Source organism: Pristiophorus japonicus, chromosome 3 (genome assembly GCF_044704955.1).
Source record: "Pristiophorus japonicus isolate sPriJap1 chromosome 3, sPriJap1.hap1, whole genome shotgun sequence".
Taxonomy (NCBI): Eukaryota; Metazoa; Chordata; class Chondrichthyes; family Pristiophoridae; genus Pristiophorus; species Pristiophorus japonicus.
This window is the reverse complement of record NC_091979.1, coordinates 31,400,135-31,419,003: the sequence shown is the minus strand read 5'-3', so window position 1 is coordinate 31,419,003 and position 18,869 is coordinate 31,400,135. Positions and strand designations below refer to the sequence as shown.

Here is an 18,869-nt window from a genome sequence, read left to right as displayed (position 1 = left end):
CTTCTGAGCAGTAATGCTAGCTCATAAATATCCTATTGCTTCTTTGGGGTGTAAGGAGCAGTTAAGGAATTATTGATTGAAAGTTGCCATCATTAATCTCTTTGTCATCTTTCTTCATAGGCTTTTCCTGGAAACTCTAATGCAGACAGCGTTGTGCACTACAAGCTGCAGTACTCCATCAGAGCCAGATTCCTTCGCTTTGCTCCTCTCGAATGGAATCCCAACGGTAGAATAGGAATGAGAGTTGAGGTTTATGGATGCTCTTACAGTAAGTACACATAATCAAAGGAAGCGAGTGTATATTTGATTTCAACTGATTATCCTCACTGAGAATGGGATGTCCATCACACAGTAATGAGGCATTTTGCTTAATGTTAGAAAGCCTTGCACTTAGCACCTAAGCACATCTCTCGGGAATGCCTTAAAGTGGTTCACATGCCAAGAATTACTTTTGAAGTGTTGTCACTGTTGTGTAAGCAGACACAGTCTCTTTGCACACAGCAAGATCCCAAAGAGCAACTTGATGAATTCAGTTAGTCTGTTTTCAGTGGTGTTGGTCGAGAGCAGTATGTTGATCTGGTCACTGGGAGAACTCCCTACTCTTCTTCAAATAGTGCCACGGGATCTTCAACACATACTTAAACATCTCGTTCGAAGTACCTCCAGCAATCCTGCCGTGCATCAGTAAGTTTATTTTTGTCAAAGCTTGAGAGGACAACATTTTAAAAATATTAAATTAGGCACTCGGGATCCAATTCCTGATGTGCATGAATCCACAGCACAAAACTGCCCCAAATTTGATATTCTCACTGAGCCCATTAAGTGGCTGGTGTGGTGAAATGAAAAATGTTCCATCCTACACTGGGAATACTTCTCTGTAATTATTTGCACAGAGCAGAGGAGTGCCATTCTGTATTTACCTGGGCCTGAATTGCAAAGCACTCAATTCCTCAGAACCACATGCCTTGCTGATACTTATTTTTTTTATTGTCACAAATTGTCACGTTAAAGAAAATCAAAAAGAAAGTATGAAGCAATGTATAAAAAGTGTTACATAGACGATGGTGAATATTGTGGTGTAACTCGCTTTGTGAATGAGCTGTGGACAAATGTAAATATTTATCAAATGAAGCAGTCTTTTTCTCATCTACCTATTTAAATATTTTAACAACTTTTAACAACTTATTTCAATTAATATTAATTTAGGCCGGTTATGAATGGAATGGTTGCGTTAACCTTCCTCATTATGTCAATTAAAATGCCTTCTGCATCTATCCAAATTTCACTAATTCTCAAAATGGGCACTTAATTTAATTTTCATTTCTTCCCCGGCCCCAGACAAAACATTGATTTAAGGAGAGATTCACAGAACTAATATGAATTCAAGTCCTATTTATAACTCTGATATATATCATTTATGCACATAAGGTACAGCAAGTTTAAGAAAAGCATCTACACAACTGAAGCATCACTCTTCCTTTTGAATTCCAGTCCGTTTGAGATGAAGGCCAATATTCCATTAGTCTTTTTAATTGCTTTTTGTACCTGTGCACTAGATTTTAGTGATTTGTGTACATGAACAGTTATATCCATTTGCTGCTCCACATTTCCTCATCTCTCACCATTAAGGAAATATTCCAAATGATCTTTCTTGGATCTAAAGTGAATGACCTAACAACCCTCACATTGAACTCTGTCTGCCCACTCACTTAGTCTGTCTTTGTCCCTTTGTGACTTTCTTCTCCCATCCACACTGTGCCTCTGAACTTAGCATCAACTGCAGACTTAGATATACAGGCAACTCTCGATTTCTGGGTCCCTCGGGGATTGGGCTATGCCGGGTAAACGATTTCTCCGTTAGAGCGAGTTGACATTATAAAGTTAAAACTTCAATGAATAAATATTGTTCAATCAGCTACAAACAGTAACAAGGCAGTAAAGTATGGCCATTACCAGCATGCATGCAGGTGGCCTCGAGGAGGAAATTGTCTAGCTCCGGGGTTCCGGAATGGACTCCGAGTGGATGCATTGGTGATCATTTTCCAACAGTCTATCGACTCTGGATCAGTTCCTATGGACTGGAGGGTAGCTAATGTAACACCACTTTTTAAGAAAGGAGAGAGAGAGAAAACGGGGAATTATAGACCGGTTAGCCTGACATCAGTAGTGGGGAAAATGTTGGAATCAATTATTAAAGATGAAATAGCAGCACATTTGGAAATCAGTGACAGGATCGGTCCAAGACAGCATGGATTTATGAAAGGGAAATCATGCTTGACAAATCTTCTGGAATTTTTTGAGGATGTAACTAGGATAAGGGAGAACCAGTGGATGTGGTGTATTTGGATTTTCAAAAGGCTTTTGACAAGGTCCTACACATAAGATTGGTGTACAAAATTAAAGCACATGGTATTGGGGGTAATGTATTGATGTGGATAGAGAACTGGTTGGCAGACAGGAAGCAGAGAGTCGGGATAAATGGGTCCTTCTCAGAATGGCAGGCAGTGACTAGTGGGGTGCCACAGGGCTCAGTGTTGGGACCCCAGCTATTTACAATATACATCAATGATTTAGATTAAGGAATTGATAGTAATAACTCCAAGTTTGCAGATGACACTAAGCTGGGTGGTGGGGTGAGCTGTGAGGAGGATGACTTGGACAGGTTAAGTGAGTGGGAAAATGCATGGCAGATGCAATATAATGTGGATAAATGTGAGGTTATCCACTTTGGTGGCAAAAACACGAAGGCAGAATATTATCTGAATGGCGGCAGATTAGGAAAAGGGCAGCTGCAACGAGACCTGGGTGTCATGGTACATCAGTCATTGAAGGTCGGATTGCAGGTACAGCAAGCGGTGAAGAAGGCAAATGGCATGTTGGCCTTCATAGCTAGGGGATTTGAGTATAGAAGCAGGGAGGTCTTGCTGCAGCTGTACCTTGGTGAAGCTTCACCTGGAATATTGTGTTCAGTTTTGGTCTCCTAATCTGAGGAAGGACATTCTTGCTATTGAGGGAGTGCAGCGAAGGTTCACCAGACTAATTCCAGGGATGGCAGGACTGACATATGAGGATCGACTGGCCCTATATTCACTGGAGTTTAGAAGAATGAGAGAGGATCTCAGAATCATATAAAATTCTGACGGGACTGGACAAGTTAGATGCAGGAAGAATGTTCCCGATGTTGGGGGAGTCCAAACCAGGGGTCACAGTCTAAAGATAAGGGGTAAGCCATTTAGGACTGAGATGAGGAGAAACTTCTTCACTCAGAGAGTTGTTAACCTGTGGAATTTTCTACTGCAGAGAGTTGTTGATGCCAGTTTGTTAGATATATTCAAGAGGGAGTTAGATATGGCCCTTACAGCTAAAGGGATCAAGGGGTATGGAGAGAAAGCAGGAAAGGGGTACTGAGGTGAATGATCAGCCATGATCTCATTGAATGGCGGTGCAGACTCGAAGGGCCTAATGGCCTACTCCTGCACCGTTTTTCTATGTTTCTATGTTAGCGGTGGCTGCGAGAGACAGTAGCTGCAGCAGCATGCACACACACAGAATTTTAAATGTTGTTACAACGGTTTCCCATTGCATGCGTGTGCAGATAATCGAGAGTTGCCTGTACAACTCTCTATTCCTCCGTCCAAGTCATTAATGTATCTATGGTGAAAAGCTGAGGCCCCAGAACAGATCCTTGGGAATTAACGTATGTCACATCCCACCAATCAGAGAACACTCCCTTTCGTCATACTCTGGCTTCTACCTTGCAACCAATTACTAACCGATGTCACAAGGTTGCGTCCATATCATGCACTTTCACTTTGCTAATAATTTCTTCTGTGGAACCTTAACAAAGTCCTTCTTAATGTCTACAGAGGCAACATCTATTCACTCTCCCTATTCACCATGGCAGTGACCTCCTTAAAAAAAAAAAATCAACTAGATAAGCCAGGCAGGACCTATTCTTCACAAATCTATGCTGGCTCTCTTTGCTATTCCGGGCCACTGCACCTAATATGCGCTTGATGGCGTCAAACTTTAATTTGCAGATATTAAAAAGAGACATAAAGAAGGAATATGATGCAAGTTTTGCACTTTCCTTGTGCTCCAATAGTACACAGTCATTTGCGCGAGACTATGTTTTATTTTTTGCGTGATAATGAGGTTGGCAGGAAATTCTGGCGCAAGTACCAGTTTGCACGGTCGGCATGGAAACCGCCGTAAATTTTTGGCCTAACCTTACGGTCGCACCGTTTCAGGAAATTCCAGGTCAACATTCCCTTCGTATTGCTAAAAGTGTTCTTTCTTCATATTGTTTTAGAGGAATGAGTTTGCGTGAGACAGTGACCATTTTATCTTGGTTCGCCACTAAAAATGTCAATCCGAGTGCAGAGAATCAACAAAATGGGAGGCAACCAGCAAGAAACTTGCTTTTCGCCAGAAACCAAAAATGGATAAATAAGGTCTTGTGCACCAGGGGAGGAGATCTCAGAACCTTGACTCTCAATGGATTATCTGTACTGCGGCAAGGATGATTAGCGAATGCAGTCCTTCATCTCAAATGTTAAAACATCAGTGCAAAATGAAGGTGCAGCAAGGGGGGATTAGCAAGCAAGATTTTTAATTGATCCACACAGACTTGCTGTTAGTGGGATGATGTTTTGGCCTGACCAAAAATGGAATAGTTATGGCATCTTGCATCGTATTATCTTCAACTGACAGTTTGGATATTGTAGAATATGGGGTGCCTAGTTCTTGTCACAGCAAACCGAAAAGATTTGTAATGTAATGCCAAGGAAGGATGAGACATTCATCAAGCTGTCTTGGTTCTCCACTAAAAACGTCATCTCCCCAAACCGTGTGAAATTTCTATTTCCCTGTTGACACTGTAGGACTTGAGATTAGAAATTAAAATCTCAACAGTTCATCAGGTGTGCTGAATATTCACCTCATTCTCCTTTGGAAAAGGCTCAGTTAGGAATGGCACATGCCAAAGTCAGAAGAGATTCCCACAAGCCACATAGCTTTGGTCGAACAACGAAACAGGATTGGAATTCTTGTGACGCATAATTTTTAAAAAGCTTTTACTTAGAGGAAAATGTGCTGAATGAAATATGTTTACATTTTCCTTTAAATATTTTATGGCTGTCAAGAGTTCTCGTGACTATCACATTTGGCAGATCAATGCAATGGAAACACTAACATTTAAAAGCGATGCAACTAATCTGTTGCTACTTAAAGTGTGCCTCAGTTAACACAGAACTGTATGGCACTGGAATACACACCTCTGCAATATACTTTGCATGTTTCTCAGTGGTGAAACACTGAACCCAGCTAATTTGCACCAAGCCATCTGGAAAATGAAAACTTGCACTATACATGTCACTACATGAAAGTGTCTTAAATTTTTTAGATGCAGGCATTTAAAGCAAGTCCTGTGTAATTCTGTGTCAGCCCTGGCCTGGTGGATAGCACTCTCGCCTGTCAGTCAGTAGGTTGTGGTTTCAAGTCCCACTCCACAGACTTGGGCACCTAGTCAAGGCTGACACTCCAGTGCAGTGCTATGGGAGGTGCTGTCTTTCAGATGAGATGTTATGCTGAGTCCCGGTCTACCCTCCCAAGATTTATGTAAAAGTTACCATGCCACTATTTCGAAGAAGAGCAATGGAGTTATCCTGGGTGTCCATGCCAACAGTTATCCCTCATTATCATATTGCTGTTTGTGGGAACTTGCTGTGCACAAATTGGCTGCCGCGTTTCCGACATTACAACAGTGACTACATTGAGCTGGAGTGCCGGGCCCTGGACCATCGTGGGCAAAAGTGCAGTGAATGAGGGGCCCAGAAGAACCGAGGGCCCAGAGGCAGCACGGGCCAGCCCACACTGCGATATAGAAACTTCAGTACCCCATTCCTGCTTTCTCTATACCCCTTGATCCCTTTAGCCATAAGGGCCACATCTAACTCCCATTTGAATATATCTAACGAACTGGCCTCAACAACTTTCTGTGGTAGAGAATTCCACAGGTTCACAATTCTCTGAGTGAAGAAGTTTCTCCTCATCTCGGTCCTAAATGGCTTACCCCTTATCCTTAGACTGTGATCTCTGGTTCTGAACTTCCCCAACATCGCGAACATTCTTCCTGCATCTAATTTGTCCAATCCCGTCAAAATTTTACATGTTTCTATGAGATCCCCTCTCATTCTTCTAAATTCCAGTGAATATAAGCCTAGTCGCTCCAGTCTTTCTTCATATGACAGTCCTGCCATCCTGGGAATCAGTCTGGTGAACCTTCGCTGTAATCCCTCAATAGCAAGAATGTCCTTCCTCAGATTAGGAGACCAAAACTGTACATAATATTCAAGGCCTCAACAAGACCCTGTACAACTGCAGTAAGACCTCGTTGCTCCTATACACAAATCCTCTAGCTATGAAGGCCAACATGCCATTTGCCTTCTTCACCGCCTGCTGTATCTGCATGCCAACTTTCAATGACTGATGCACCATGACACCCAGGTCTCATTGCACCTCCCCTTTTCCTAATCTGTCACTATTCAGATAATATTCTGCCTTCCTGTTTTTGCCTCCAAAATGGATAACCTCACATTTATCTACATTATGCTGCATCTGCCATGCATTTGCCCACTCACCTAACTTGTCCAAGTCACCCTGCAGCCTCTTAGCATCCTCCTCACAGCTCACACTGCCACCCAGCTTAGTGTCATCTGCAAACTTGGTGATATTACGTTAAATTCTTTTGTCTAAATCATTAATGCATATTGTAAATAGCTGGGGTCCCAGCACTGAACTTTGCGGTACCCCACTAGTCACATAGAAACATAGAAATTTACAACGCAGAAGGAGGCCATTTCGGCCCATCATGTCTGCGCCGGCCGAAAAAGAGCCACACGGCCCTTCGTGAGCAGCCCTAAAGGTTACATACAAACCCATGAACAATGACGGAAAGGCAAAGAGCACCCAGCCCAACCATTCCACTCCACACCACTGCAACAGCCCTTATACTAAAAACATCTACACTCCACCCCAACCATGTGATCTCCTGGGAGAGGCAAAAACCAGATAAAAACCCAGGCCAATTTCGGGAGAAAAAATCTGGGAAAATTCCTCTTCGACCCATCCAGGTGATCGAAACTAGTCCAAGAGATTACCCTGGCAGTATTCTATTCCCTGCAGTACTTGCCATTATATCTACGCCAATCAACAAAAGATCATCTCAGTCTAATCCCAATTAGAAACTCTAGGTCCATAACCATGTAGGTTACGGCACTTTAAGTGCCCATCCAACCATCTCATAAAAGTGGTGAGGGTTTCTGCATCCACCACTCTTCCAGGCAGCGAGTTCCAGATCCCCACAACCATCTGCATCAAGAAGCACCCCCTCAAATCCCCTCTAAACCTTCCACCAACCACCATAAAACTATGGCCCCTCGTTATAGACCGTTCCACCAATGGAAATAGGCCCTTACTATCCACTATGTCCAGGCCCCTCAATATTTTGTACACCTCGATAAGGTCTCCTCTCAACCTCTTCTGTTCCAATGAGAACAAACCCCACTTATCCAATCTGTCCTCATAACTACGATTCTCCATTCCAGGCAGCATCCTAGTAAATCTCTTCTGCACCCTCTCTAGTGCAATCACGTCCTTCCTATAATACGGTGACCAAAACTGCATGCAGTATTCCAGCTGTGGCCTAATCAAAGTATTATACAATTTAAGCATAACCAGCCTACTGTTAATTTCTATGCCTTGGCCAATAAAGGCAAGCATTCCCTATGCCTTCTTAACCACCTTATCCACCTGGCCTGCTACTTTCAGGGACCTGTGGACAAGCACTCCAATGTCCCTTTGTTCATGTATATTATTAAGTGGCCTACTGCTTAATGCGTATACCCTTTCCTTATTAGCCCTCCCAAAGTGCATCACCTCACACTTCTCTGAATTAAATTCCAGTTGCCACTGCTCTGCCCACCTGACCAGTGGATTGATATCCTCCTGCAGCCTATGACTTTCTTCTTCATTGTCAACCACACAGCTAATTTTAGTGTTGGCTGTAAACTTCTTAATCATACTCCCTATATTCATATCTAAATCATTGATATATATGATATATACCACAAAAAGCAAGGGACCCAGTACTGAGCCCTGCGGAACCCCACTGGAAAATCCTTCCAGTCACAAAAACATCCAACAATCATTATCCTTTGCTTCCTACCTCCAAGCCAATTTTGGATCCAACTTGCCACTTTGCCGTGGATTCCATGGGCTTTAACCTTCATGACCAGTCTACCATGCGGGACCATAACAAAAGCCTTGCTAAAGTCCATATATACTACATCGTACGCACTACACTCATGGACCCTCTTGGTTACCTCCTCAAAAAATTCCTTCAGGTTAGTCAAACATGATCTTCCCTTAACAAATCTGTGCTGACTGTCCCCAATTTATCCTTGCCTATCTAAATCAAAATATTTTCTGGGCCAAATCGGTAAAAATCTAAAAATGTTTCAGGCCCACATTTAACCTCTGTTAAATAGCAAAAGACATGCAGTGGACATAAAACAGACAGCCTCTCACTGTTGGGTAGCAGAAGACGTGCTATATACTTTCATGAAGGGTAAGTACAAAGGAACCAAACACTGACCATGCATTCACCACACATTATTAGAGAAAATAGCATTTCATTAATTGGGATATATTCTTTATGACATCACTAACACACACGACAAGATGGCTTCAACACATCATGTGACTTTTATTGTATTTACAGCAGCAGTTGCATTACCACAGTAGTCCACTAGGTGGAGCAGTAGTCATAGAAACATAGAAGCATAGAAAAAAGGTGCAGGAGTATGCCATTCGGCCCTTCAAGCCTGCACCACCATTCAAGATGATCATGTCTGATCATTCCCTCAGTATCCCTTTCCTGCTTTCTCTCCATACCCCTCTTTGATCTCTTTAGCCGTAAAGGCCATATCTAACTCCCTCTTGAATATATCCAATGAACTGGCATCAACAACTCTCTGCGGTAGGGAATTCCACAGGTTAACAACTCTCTGAGTGAAGAAGTTTCTCCTCATCTCGGTCCTAAATGGCTGACCCCTTATCCTAAGACTGTGTTCCCTGGTTCTGGACTTCCCCATCATCGGGAACATTCTTCCCGCATCTAACCTGTCTAGTCCCGTCAGAATCTTGGAAGTTTCTATGAGATTCCCTCTCATCCTGCTAAACTCCAGTGTATAAAGGCCCAGTTGACCCAATTGCTCCTCATATGTCAGTCCCGCCATCCCAGGAATCAGTCTGGTGAACCTTCGCTGCACTCCCTCAATAGCAAGAACATCCTTCCTCAGATTGGAGACCAAAACTGAACACAATATTCCAGGTGAGGCCTCACCAAGGCACCAGGCAGTAAGACCTCCCTGCTCCTATACTCAAATCCCCTAGCTATGAAGGCCAACATGTCATTTGCCTTCTTCACCACTTGCTGTACCTGCATGCCAACTTTCAAAGACTGATGAACCATGACACCCAGGTCTCGTTGCACCTCCCCCTTTTCTAATCTGCCGCCATTCAGATAATATTCTGCCTTCGTGTTTTTGCTCCCAAAATGGATAACGTCACTGCTTGCCATTCTGAAAAGGACCCATTTATTCCTACTCTTTGCTTCCTGTCTGTCAACCAGTTCTCTATACACGTCAATACATTACCCCCAATACCATGTGCTTTAATTTTGCTCACTAATCTCTTGTGTGGGACCTTGTCAAAACCTTTTGAAAGTCCAAATACACCACATCCACTGGTTCTCCCTTGTCCACTCTACTAGTTACATCCTCAAAAAATTCTAGAAGATTTGTCAAGCATGATTTCCCTTTCAGAAATTCATGCTGACTTGGACCGATCCTGTCACTGCTTTCCAACTGCGGTGCTATTACATCTTTAAGAATTGATTCCAACATTTTCCACAATACCGATGTCAGGCTAATCAGTCTATAATTCCCCATTTTCTCTCTCCCTCCTTTTATAAAAAGTGGGTTTACATTAGCTACCCTCCAATCCATAGGAACTGATCCAGAGTCTATAGATTGTTGGAAAATGACCACCAATGCATCCACTATTTCTAGGGCCACTTCCTTAATATTCTGGGATGCAAACTATCAGGCCCTGAGGATTTATCAACCTTCAATCCCATCAATTTCCCTCACACAATTTCCTGAATAATAAAGATTTCCTTCAGTTTCTCGCTTGACTCTTGGTCCCCAAGTATTTCCGGAAGTTTATTGTGTCTTAAAGGTTATTGAAGACAGAATCAAAGTATTTGTTCAATTGATCTGCCAATTCTTTGTTCCCCATTATAAATTCACCTGATTCTGACTGCAAGGGACCTACATTTGTCTTCAGTAATCTTTTTCTCTTCATATATCTATAGAAGCTTTTGCAGTCAGTTTTTATATTCCCTGCAAGCTTACTCTTGTACTCTATTTCCCCCCTACTCATTAAAACCTTTGTCCTCCTCTGCTGAATTCTAAATTTCTCCCAGTCCTCAGGTTTGTTGCCTTTTCTGGCCAATTTGTATGCCTCTTGGTTTTAACATTATCCCGAATTTCCCTTGTTAGCTACGGTCGAGCCATCTTCCCCGTGTTATTTTTACTGCCCTTTGGTGTTCCGCAGCTCTACCCATACAGATTCCACATCATCCAAGCTAATGTCCGACCTTACTATTGCGCTAATCTCCTCTTTAACCAGCAACGCTACCCCACCTCCTTTTCCTTTCTGTCTATCCTTCCTGAATATTGAGTACCCCTGGATGTTGAGTTCCCAGCCTTGGTCACCCTGGAGCCATGTCTCCATATGCCAATTATATCATATTCGTTAATAGCTGCCTTCGCAGTTAATTCGTCCACCTTATTACGAAAGCTCCTCGCATTGAGACACAGAGCCTACAGGCTTTTTTTTTTAACACTTTGTCCTTTTAGAATTATGTTGTACTGTGGCCCTTTTTGATTTTTGCCTTTGATTTCTCTGCGCACCATCTTTCCTTATCTCCTTTCTACCTTTTGTTTCTGCCCCCATTTTACTTCCCTCTGACTCCCTGCATATGTGTGCGCACGAGGTCCGTGCAGCAGAGCAGGTCGCCAGTCATCCTGGTTCAACCATTGCCACTGTTGAGCCCGTGTGGTGGCTGATGTGCAACGGTCACCACACGTTAAAAAAATCTCGCACAGGCATCTTCCACTTCCTCAATTGGAGTTTAGGACTGGAACATCGGGTCATCCTCGCTCAAGGGACCTCCTATGATGACACTTCAGAAGTACTTCATTGGCTTTAAAGCACTTTGGGATAACCTGAGGACCTGAAAGGCACTACATAAATGCTACTCTTTCTGTCTGTCTCGGTCCCTTCCTCTCTGTTCTCTTTCCCTTTTCTTTTCTCTTTCTTTTCTTTCTCCTCCAATTTTAAGGAATGTTGGGTCCCAGTGCTACTGATTGCTGCTTTCTCTTCACTGTTTGACTGTGATTGACGCAATCAATCTGATTGTTAGTGGAATCCGTAAATGCTCCATTGTTGCATCTAATGCAGGTGGTACTTCAAGCCTTAAACCATCATCATAGGCAGTCCCTCGGAATCGAGGAAGACTTGCTTCCACTCTTAAAGTGAGTTCTTAGGTGACTGAACAATCCAATAGAAGAACAGTCTCTGCCACAGGTGGAACAGACAGTCATTGAGGGTAAGGGAGGGTGGGACAGGTTTGCCGTGCGTTCTTTCCGCTGCCTGCGCTTGTTTTCTGCATGCACACAGTGATGAGACTCGAGGCGCTCAGCGCCCTCCCAGATTCACTTCCTCCACTTCGGGTGATTTTTGACCAGGGTCTCCAAGGTGTCGATGGTATACAAAAGCTGCTTTGTGGATTATGAACAGACTCGGCCAGAAACTCTACGTTGGTGTGATGAAAGACTGTGGTGTTGCAGTGCAGGATCGAAGCACTAGTCCTGCAGGGATTAAAATAAATGACAGGGCTATGGGGAAAGAGCAGAGAGAGAGGAGTGGAACTAATGGGCTAGCACTTTCAGAGGGTCAGCACCGGCATGAAAGCCTCTTTCTGTGATGTAAGCTAGTCAGTCAGTCATAGATAGTCCCTCAAAATTGAGGAAGACTTGCTTCCACTCTAAAAGTGAGTTCTCAGGTGACTGAACAGTCCAAATCGGGAATTATAGTCTCTGTCACAGATGGGGCAGATAGTCATTGAGGAAAAGGATGGGTGGGATTGGTTTGCCGCACGCTCCTTCCGCTGCCTGCGCTTGTTTTCTGCATGCTCTCGGCGACGAGACTCGAGGTACTCAGCGCCCTCCCGGATGCACTTCCTCCACTTAGGGCAGGGACTCCCAGGTGTCGGTGGGGATATTGCATTTTATCAAGGAGGCTTTGAGGGTGTCCTTGAAACATTTCCTCTGCCCACCTTGGGCTCGCTTGTCGTGTAGGAGTTCCGAGTAGAGCGCTTGCTTTGGGAGTCTTGTGTCGGGCAGGCGAACAATGTGAATCGCACAACGGAGCTGGTAGAGTGTGGTCAGTGCTTCGATGCTGGGGATATTGGCATGATCAAGGATGCTAGCGTTGGTGCACCTATCCTCCCAGAGGATTTGCAGATCAGTCCCTCAAATCTGCCACCAAGCTCATGGTCTACAGGGCTGTAGTGATACCCACCCACCTGTATGGTTCAGAGATGTGGACCATATACAGTAGGCACCTCAAATCGCTGGAGAAATACTACCAACGATGTCTCCGCAAGATCCTGCAAATCCCCTGGGAGGACAGATGATTGTTTGAATGACCTGTTCGATGCTTTGGGCATCTGAAGCCAAATGCTTCAATGTTTTTCTATGAATTAAATTTCAAATTCAGATTGAACAAATTTATGGAACTGAAAATTCTGATTAGAATTGGTCTTTTCACAGTTATATTGATGTCATACTGAGTGCTAGTTCCTAACTCCTCACAGACCCAGTGAGGGATGTAATAACTTCAGCTGCATCTATTTTCAGATTATTTGTTTTGCATGTTGTATTTTTGCTTCCATACCCTCGTTAAGGTTATCGGACAAAAATCTTGCCCTGCAGCTGGTATTGGGTTAGCAACCCGCCAGGATTGTTCCTGGAGTTACCAGGAATTGAAGTTTAACCTGCTGCAACCAACCAGGGAAAAAAATCATCAACAAATATAAAAAAAACTGGTGTATTTTAAATTTTCTTCGAACATTTTCATTTACTAGTTGTAAACTGATTGGAGATGGGAACGGACAAAAGGCTGTTTGACTGATAGTCAAGAATAATCCAATTGGGTAAGAGAGAATCTGTCCCCTTTCCAATTAGCTGTGGGAAGGCAATGTGCCCAGAGGATGGACCAATGACAGAAGCGTGTGGGGTGGTATGGTTTGAGGTGGGCACCTTCATCCAATCAAAGTTGGCAACACTAAGCTGGTCGGATGTGGGTGTAATGTATTTGCTTCATGGGTTCTTTGCTGAAGAGTTCATAGCAACACATTGTTGAACCTTTGCTGATAAACCAATTAGCAATCACACATTACCAGTTCATCTACCAGGCTCACAACCACCTGCCTCATCGTGGATCTCCTAATCCCAACTGGCTGGGGTTTTATTGAGTCTTGTGAACATCACATGACTGGCTAAGCCATTCCCAACTCAACAGCTCTACACTATTTTTGGTGAGAACTTTAAATAAAGTACCCCCTTTTTGTAAGCGCACAAGAACCCACAAATGTCCAAATTTACATGGGAACTTCACCAAATTAAATTAAAATTCTGTTCCCGGGGGTGATAATGCACTCCAGTCCCTCCGGCGCCCACTTCTCGCAGAAGGCCGCGAGCGTACCGGTGGACACCGAGTGCTCCATCTCCAGGGACATCCTGGCTCGGATGTAACCGTGGAAGAGAGGCAGGCAGTTGGGCTGAACGACCCCCTTGACCACCCGCTGCCTGGACCAGCTGATGGCCCTCTTTGCCATGCCCAGAAGCAGTCCTACGAGGATGCCTTCTGACCCGCCCGCTCCCCTCCGCACAGGGTGCCCAAAGATCAGGACTGAAGTGCAACCAGATTTTGAGGAGCAGCCCCTTCAAATTCAACAGCTCGACAACTATTTTGTGTAGACACAGTAATCAAGTGCCCCCTGATTAAAGGGAGGGGGGGGGCACAATCCAAAAAACTTTTCAAGTGCCCCCTTGTTTTTTTTTTTGAGGGCACCAAAACACAAATTATACAAGTGCCCCCTGGCTAAAAGGGTGGGAGCACTAAAACCAAAAAACTTAAACAAATTAAACTTTAGGTATTATGGTTCAAATTAAAATTTGGTTGCCGGGGGTGATGATGCACTCCAGTCGCTCCGGTGCCTACCTCTCGTGGAAGGCCGTGAGCATACCAATAGACACCGCGTGCTCCATCTCCAGGGACACCCTGGCTCGGATGTAACCGCCAAAGAGAGGCAGGCAGTCGGGCTGAACGACCCCCTCGACCCCCCGCTGCCTGGACCGTGTGATGGCCCCCTTGGCCATGCCCAGGAGCAGTCCTACGAGCAGGCCTTCCTACCTGCCCGCTACCCTTCACAAAAGGGTGCTAAAAGATCAGGAGTGTGGGACTGAAGTGCAACCAGAATTTGAGGAGCAGCCCCTTCAAATTCAACAGCTCTACAACTATTTTGTTGTAAACAATTAAATCAAGTGCCTGAGGGCACTAAACACACAAATTATACAAGTGCCCCCTGGCTAAAAGGGGGTGGGGCACTAAAATTGTCACAATAAACAAATAAAACTTTAGAGAAAAAAACATCAAATTAAAATTTGGTTGCTGGGGGTAATGACGCACTCCAGTCCCTCTGGCGCTCACATCTCACAGAAGGCCGCGAGTGTACCGGTGGACACCGCATGCTCCATCTCTAAGGACACCCTGGCTCGGATGTAACCGCAGAAGAGAGGCAGGCAGTCGGGCTGAATGACCCCCTTGACCGCTCGCTGCCTGGACCGGCTGATGGGCCCCTTGGCCATGCCCGGGAGCAGTCCTACGAGGTGGCCTTCCAATCTGCCCGCTCCCCTCCGCACAGGGTGTCCAAAGATCAGGAATGTGGGACTGAAGTGCAACCAGAATTTGAGGAGCAGTTCCTTCAAATTCAACAGCTCTACAAACCTGGGAGAGTACATTACAGCAGTACAAAGGTACCTCGCTACCGTCCAATTAGCTGTTTTCAACTGTGAGAAAAGCATGCGAAAATCAGACAGCTAATTCTGGTCCATCTTTATCGTCCCATAGGAAGATGCTAGCAGTATTCTTCAGCAGCTGTTGATGTTTCATAACTATGTGAGGTAACTGTGTGTGTCCCTATAAAGAGGAAAGAAAATGCTTGAAGTAAATTGGGCAGGAGTTAATCTGTTTTGCATATCAGAGTTCCCAACACAAAATCAAAATACCGCAGAGGTTGGAAATCTGAAATAAAAACAGAAAATGCTGGAAATACTCAGTGGGTCAGGCGGTATCAGCGGAGAGAGAAACAGAGTTAACGTTTCACGTTGATGACCCTTCATCAGAACTGGAAAAAGTTAGAGATGTAACAGATTTTAAGCAAGTGCAGGGGCAGGGGAGAGGGGGAGGTAAGAACAAAAGCGAAGATCTGTGACAGGGTGGGAGGCAGGAGGGATTGAATGACAAAAGGGATGATGGCGCAAGGCAAAAGGAGATGGTAATGGGACAAGTAAATAAACAAAAGATGGATCTAGATAGGGTGCATATGGGAATGTTACTCCCTCCACAGAAGCTGCCTGACCTGCTGAATATTTCCAGCATTTTCTGTTTGTATTTATATTTTTGCTGCTGTTTTCAGCATGGTAAGCATTTGCTTCCAAATTTGGCGCATGGATAGCTATTCTAATTTATAAATGTTCATTTCAATGGACTTTGAGCATTCTTTATGCATTCAAGGAGAAGCGAGATAAACACATGAGGTAAACATAGACACACAGAAACATAGAAAATAGATGCAGGAGCAAGCCATTCGGCCCTTCGAGCCTGCACCACCATTCAATATGATCATGGCTGAACATGCAACTTCAATACCCCGTTCCTGCTTTCTCTCCATACCACTTGATCCCTTTAGCTGTAAGGGCCACATCTAACTCCCTTTTAAATATATCTAACGAACTGGCCTCAACAATTTTCTGTGGTAGAGAATTCCACAGGTTCACTGTGAAGAAGTTTTTCCTCATCTCTGTCCTTATGTTCTTATGTTCTTATGTTTATGTCCTAAATGGCTTACCCCTTATCCTTAGACTGTGACCCCTGGTTCTGGATTTCCCCAACATCGGGAACATTCTTCCTGCATCTAACCTGTCCAATCCTGTCAGAATTTTATATGTTTCTATGAGATCCCCTCTCATTCTTCTAATTCCAGTGAATATAAGCCTAGTCGCTCCATTCTTTCTTCATATGTCAGTCCTGCCATCCCGGGAATCAGTCTGGTGAACCTTCGCTGCACTCCCTCAATAGCAAGAATATCCTTCCTCAGATTAGGAGACCAAAACTGTACACAATATTCAAGGTGTGGCCTCACCAAGGCCCTGTACAACTGCAGTAAGACCTCCCTGCTCCAATACTCAAATCCTCTCGCTATGAAGGCCAAAATGCATTTGCCTTCTTCACCGCCTGCTGTACCTGCATGCCAACTTTCAATGACTGATGTACCATGACATCCAGGTCTCGTTGCACCTCCCCTTTTCCTAACCTGTCAACATTCAGATAATATTCTGCCTTCCTGTTTTTGCGACCAAAGTGGATAACCTCACATTTATCCACATTATACTGCATCTGCCATGCATTTGCCCACTCATCTAATCTGTCCACATCACCCTGCAGCTTCTTAGCATCCTCTTCACAGCCACACTGCCACCCAGCTTAGCGTCATCTGCAAACTTGGAGATATTACATTCAATTCCTTCGTCTAAGTCATTAATGTGTATTGTAAATAGCTGGGATCCCAGCACTGAACCTTGCATTACCCCACTAGTCACTGCCTGCCTTTCTGAAAAGGACACGTTTATTTCTACTCTTTGCTTCCTGTCTGCCAACCAGTTCTCAATCCACATCAATACATTAACCTCCCCCCCCACGTTGGTCTGATCGGAACACCTCCAGCGACTGCAGATGGGCCTTTCCTCCACGACGGAGTCTGGGCCTCCTTGACGATGGCTGGACCTCCCGTGGTGACAGACGACATCCTCCTCAACGACGACTGGGTCCCCCTCACCCATATCGGCGACTGCCCTGCCCTCCCCCTTCAGCCACGACTAGAGCTCTCCTTCCCAACAGGCGACCTGGCCTCTTCTCCACCTCCAACACATGGTGAGTTACCTGGCTGTGACCCCGCCCTGCCCACCCCCCTGATCCCCGGTGGTCCACTGACCCTCCCAATGCCTGTCCCCAACCAGGTCTCGGATCACCTTCCACCAAGGGCACTACCCAACACCGAGCCTGCGGCCAACATCTTGCCGCAGGCAACTAGGCTCATATAGCAGTGCCTGGTCTCTAGTCGTCTTGGACCCCCTTGCCACTGGATCAAGACCTCGCTCAGCAAAGCTCGTGTGGTAGCCGGTATGCAACGACCACCCCACATTAAAAGAACTCACACACAGGCATCTTCCACTCCGTTAACATGAAATTTGGGACCTGGAACGTCAGGACCCTCATGGACAACCCCCACAGCGACAGGCCGGAACGCCGCACCGCCATAGTTGCCCGGGAACTTAGACGCTTTGATATCGACATCGCCGCCTTAAGCAAGACCCAGCGGGCAGGGGAAGGCTAGCTCAAGGAACAAGGTGGAGATTACACCTTCTTCTGGAAAGGGAAACCAGAAGAAGAATGCCGCCTCCATGGAGTCGGCTTTGCCATCAAAAACGAGCTGGTTGACTGCCTCAAAGACTCCCCCTGCGGGGCTAACGAACGCCTCATGACTCTCCGACTCACCCTATCCCGGAGCCAGTGCGCCACAGTCATCAGTGTGTATGTCCCGATACTCGATGCAACTGATGAGGCCAAAGAGGATTTTTACACCAACCTCGAAAAATCCCTGTCCTGCGTCCCCGCGGGTGACAAACTGATCCTCCTCGGTGACTTCAACGCCAGGGTCGGCAAGGACACAGTTCTCTGGGGGGCGTGATTGGCAGAGAGAGGGTAGGGAAAGCCAACTCCAGTGGTACTCTACACCTGACAAAATATCTAGAACACGAACTTGTCATCGCCAACACCTTGTTCCGCCAGAGGGACAAATACAAGGCATCGTGGCAACACCCTCGCTCCAAGCACTGGCATCTGCTTGACTATGTCATCGTCCGAGCCAGGGATCGCAAGAGTGTGCACATCACCCGCGCCATGACAGGAGCCGCCTAATCCGATCCATCATCAACATCAACATTGCCCCAAAGTGGAGGGGGCAGCAGAAGCAGTTCCGCAAAAAAGTCAATGCCGGAGCACTTAAGGACCCAGCTAAGAGAGCCCTATACAGCCAGCGTCCCACAGCTAACCTGGCATGCCTTGATGATCCCGAGACGCAGAATGCCCACATCGCTTGATCTGCCCTCCAGGCCTCCATAACCAGTGCCTGCAAAGAGACACTCGGTTACTCAACCAGGAAACACCAGGACTGGTTTGGGAAGAATGATCAGGAGATCCAAGAGCTAATAGATCGCAAGCGCAGGGCATTTTTGAGCCTTAAACAACAACCCAACGCGGGAGCAGCAGAGCAGCAATACAGATGTCTCAAGGCTGAGGTCCAACAAAAAACCCGGGACGTAAAGAACAGGTGG

At 45.3% G+C, this 18,869-nt stretch overlaps 1 protein-coding gene across 1 annotated transcript in view; it reads left to right on the top strand.

Moving 5' to 3' along the window:
- The window catches only part of LOC139253715 (contactin-associated protein-like 5), a 1,602,302-nt gene that overhangs the window by 436,079 nt on the left and 1,147,354 nt on the right, over positions 1–18,869 (top strand). Inside the window, exon 5 of the mRNA XM_070873519.1 lies at positions 121–268. Coding sequence (XP_070729620.1) covers positions 121–268 — 148 coding nt within the window. The remainder of the gene's footprint in view (positions 1–120; positions 269–18,869) is intronic.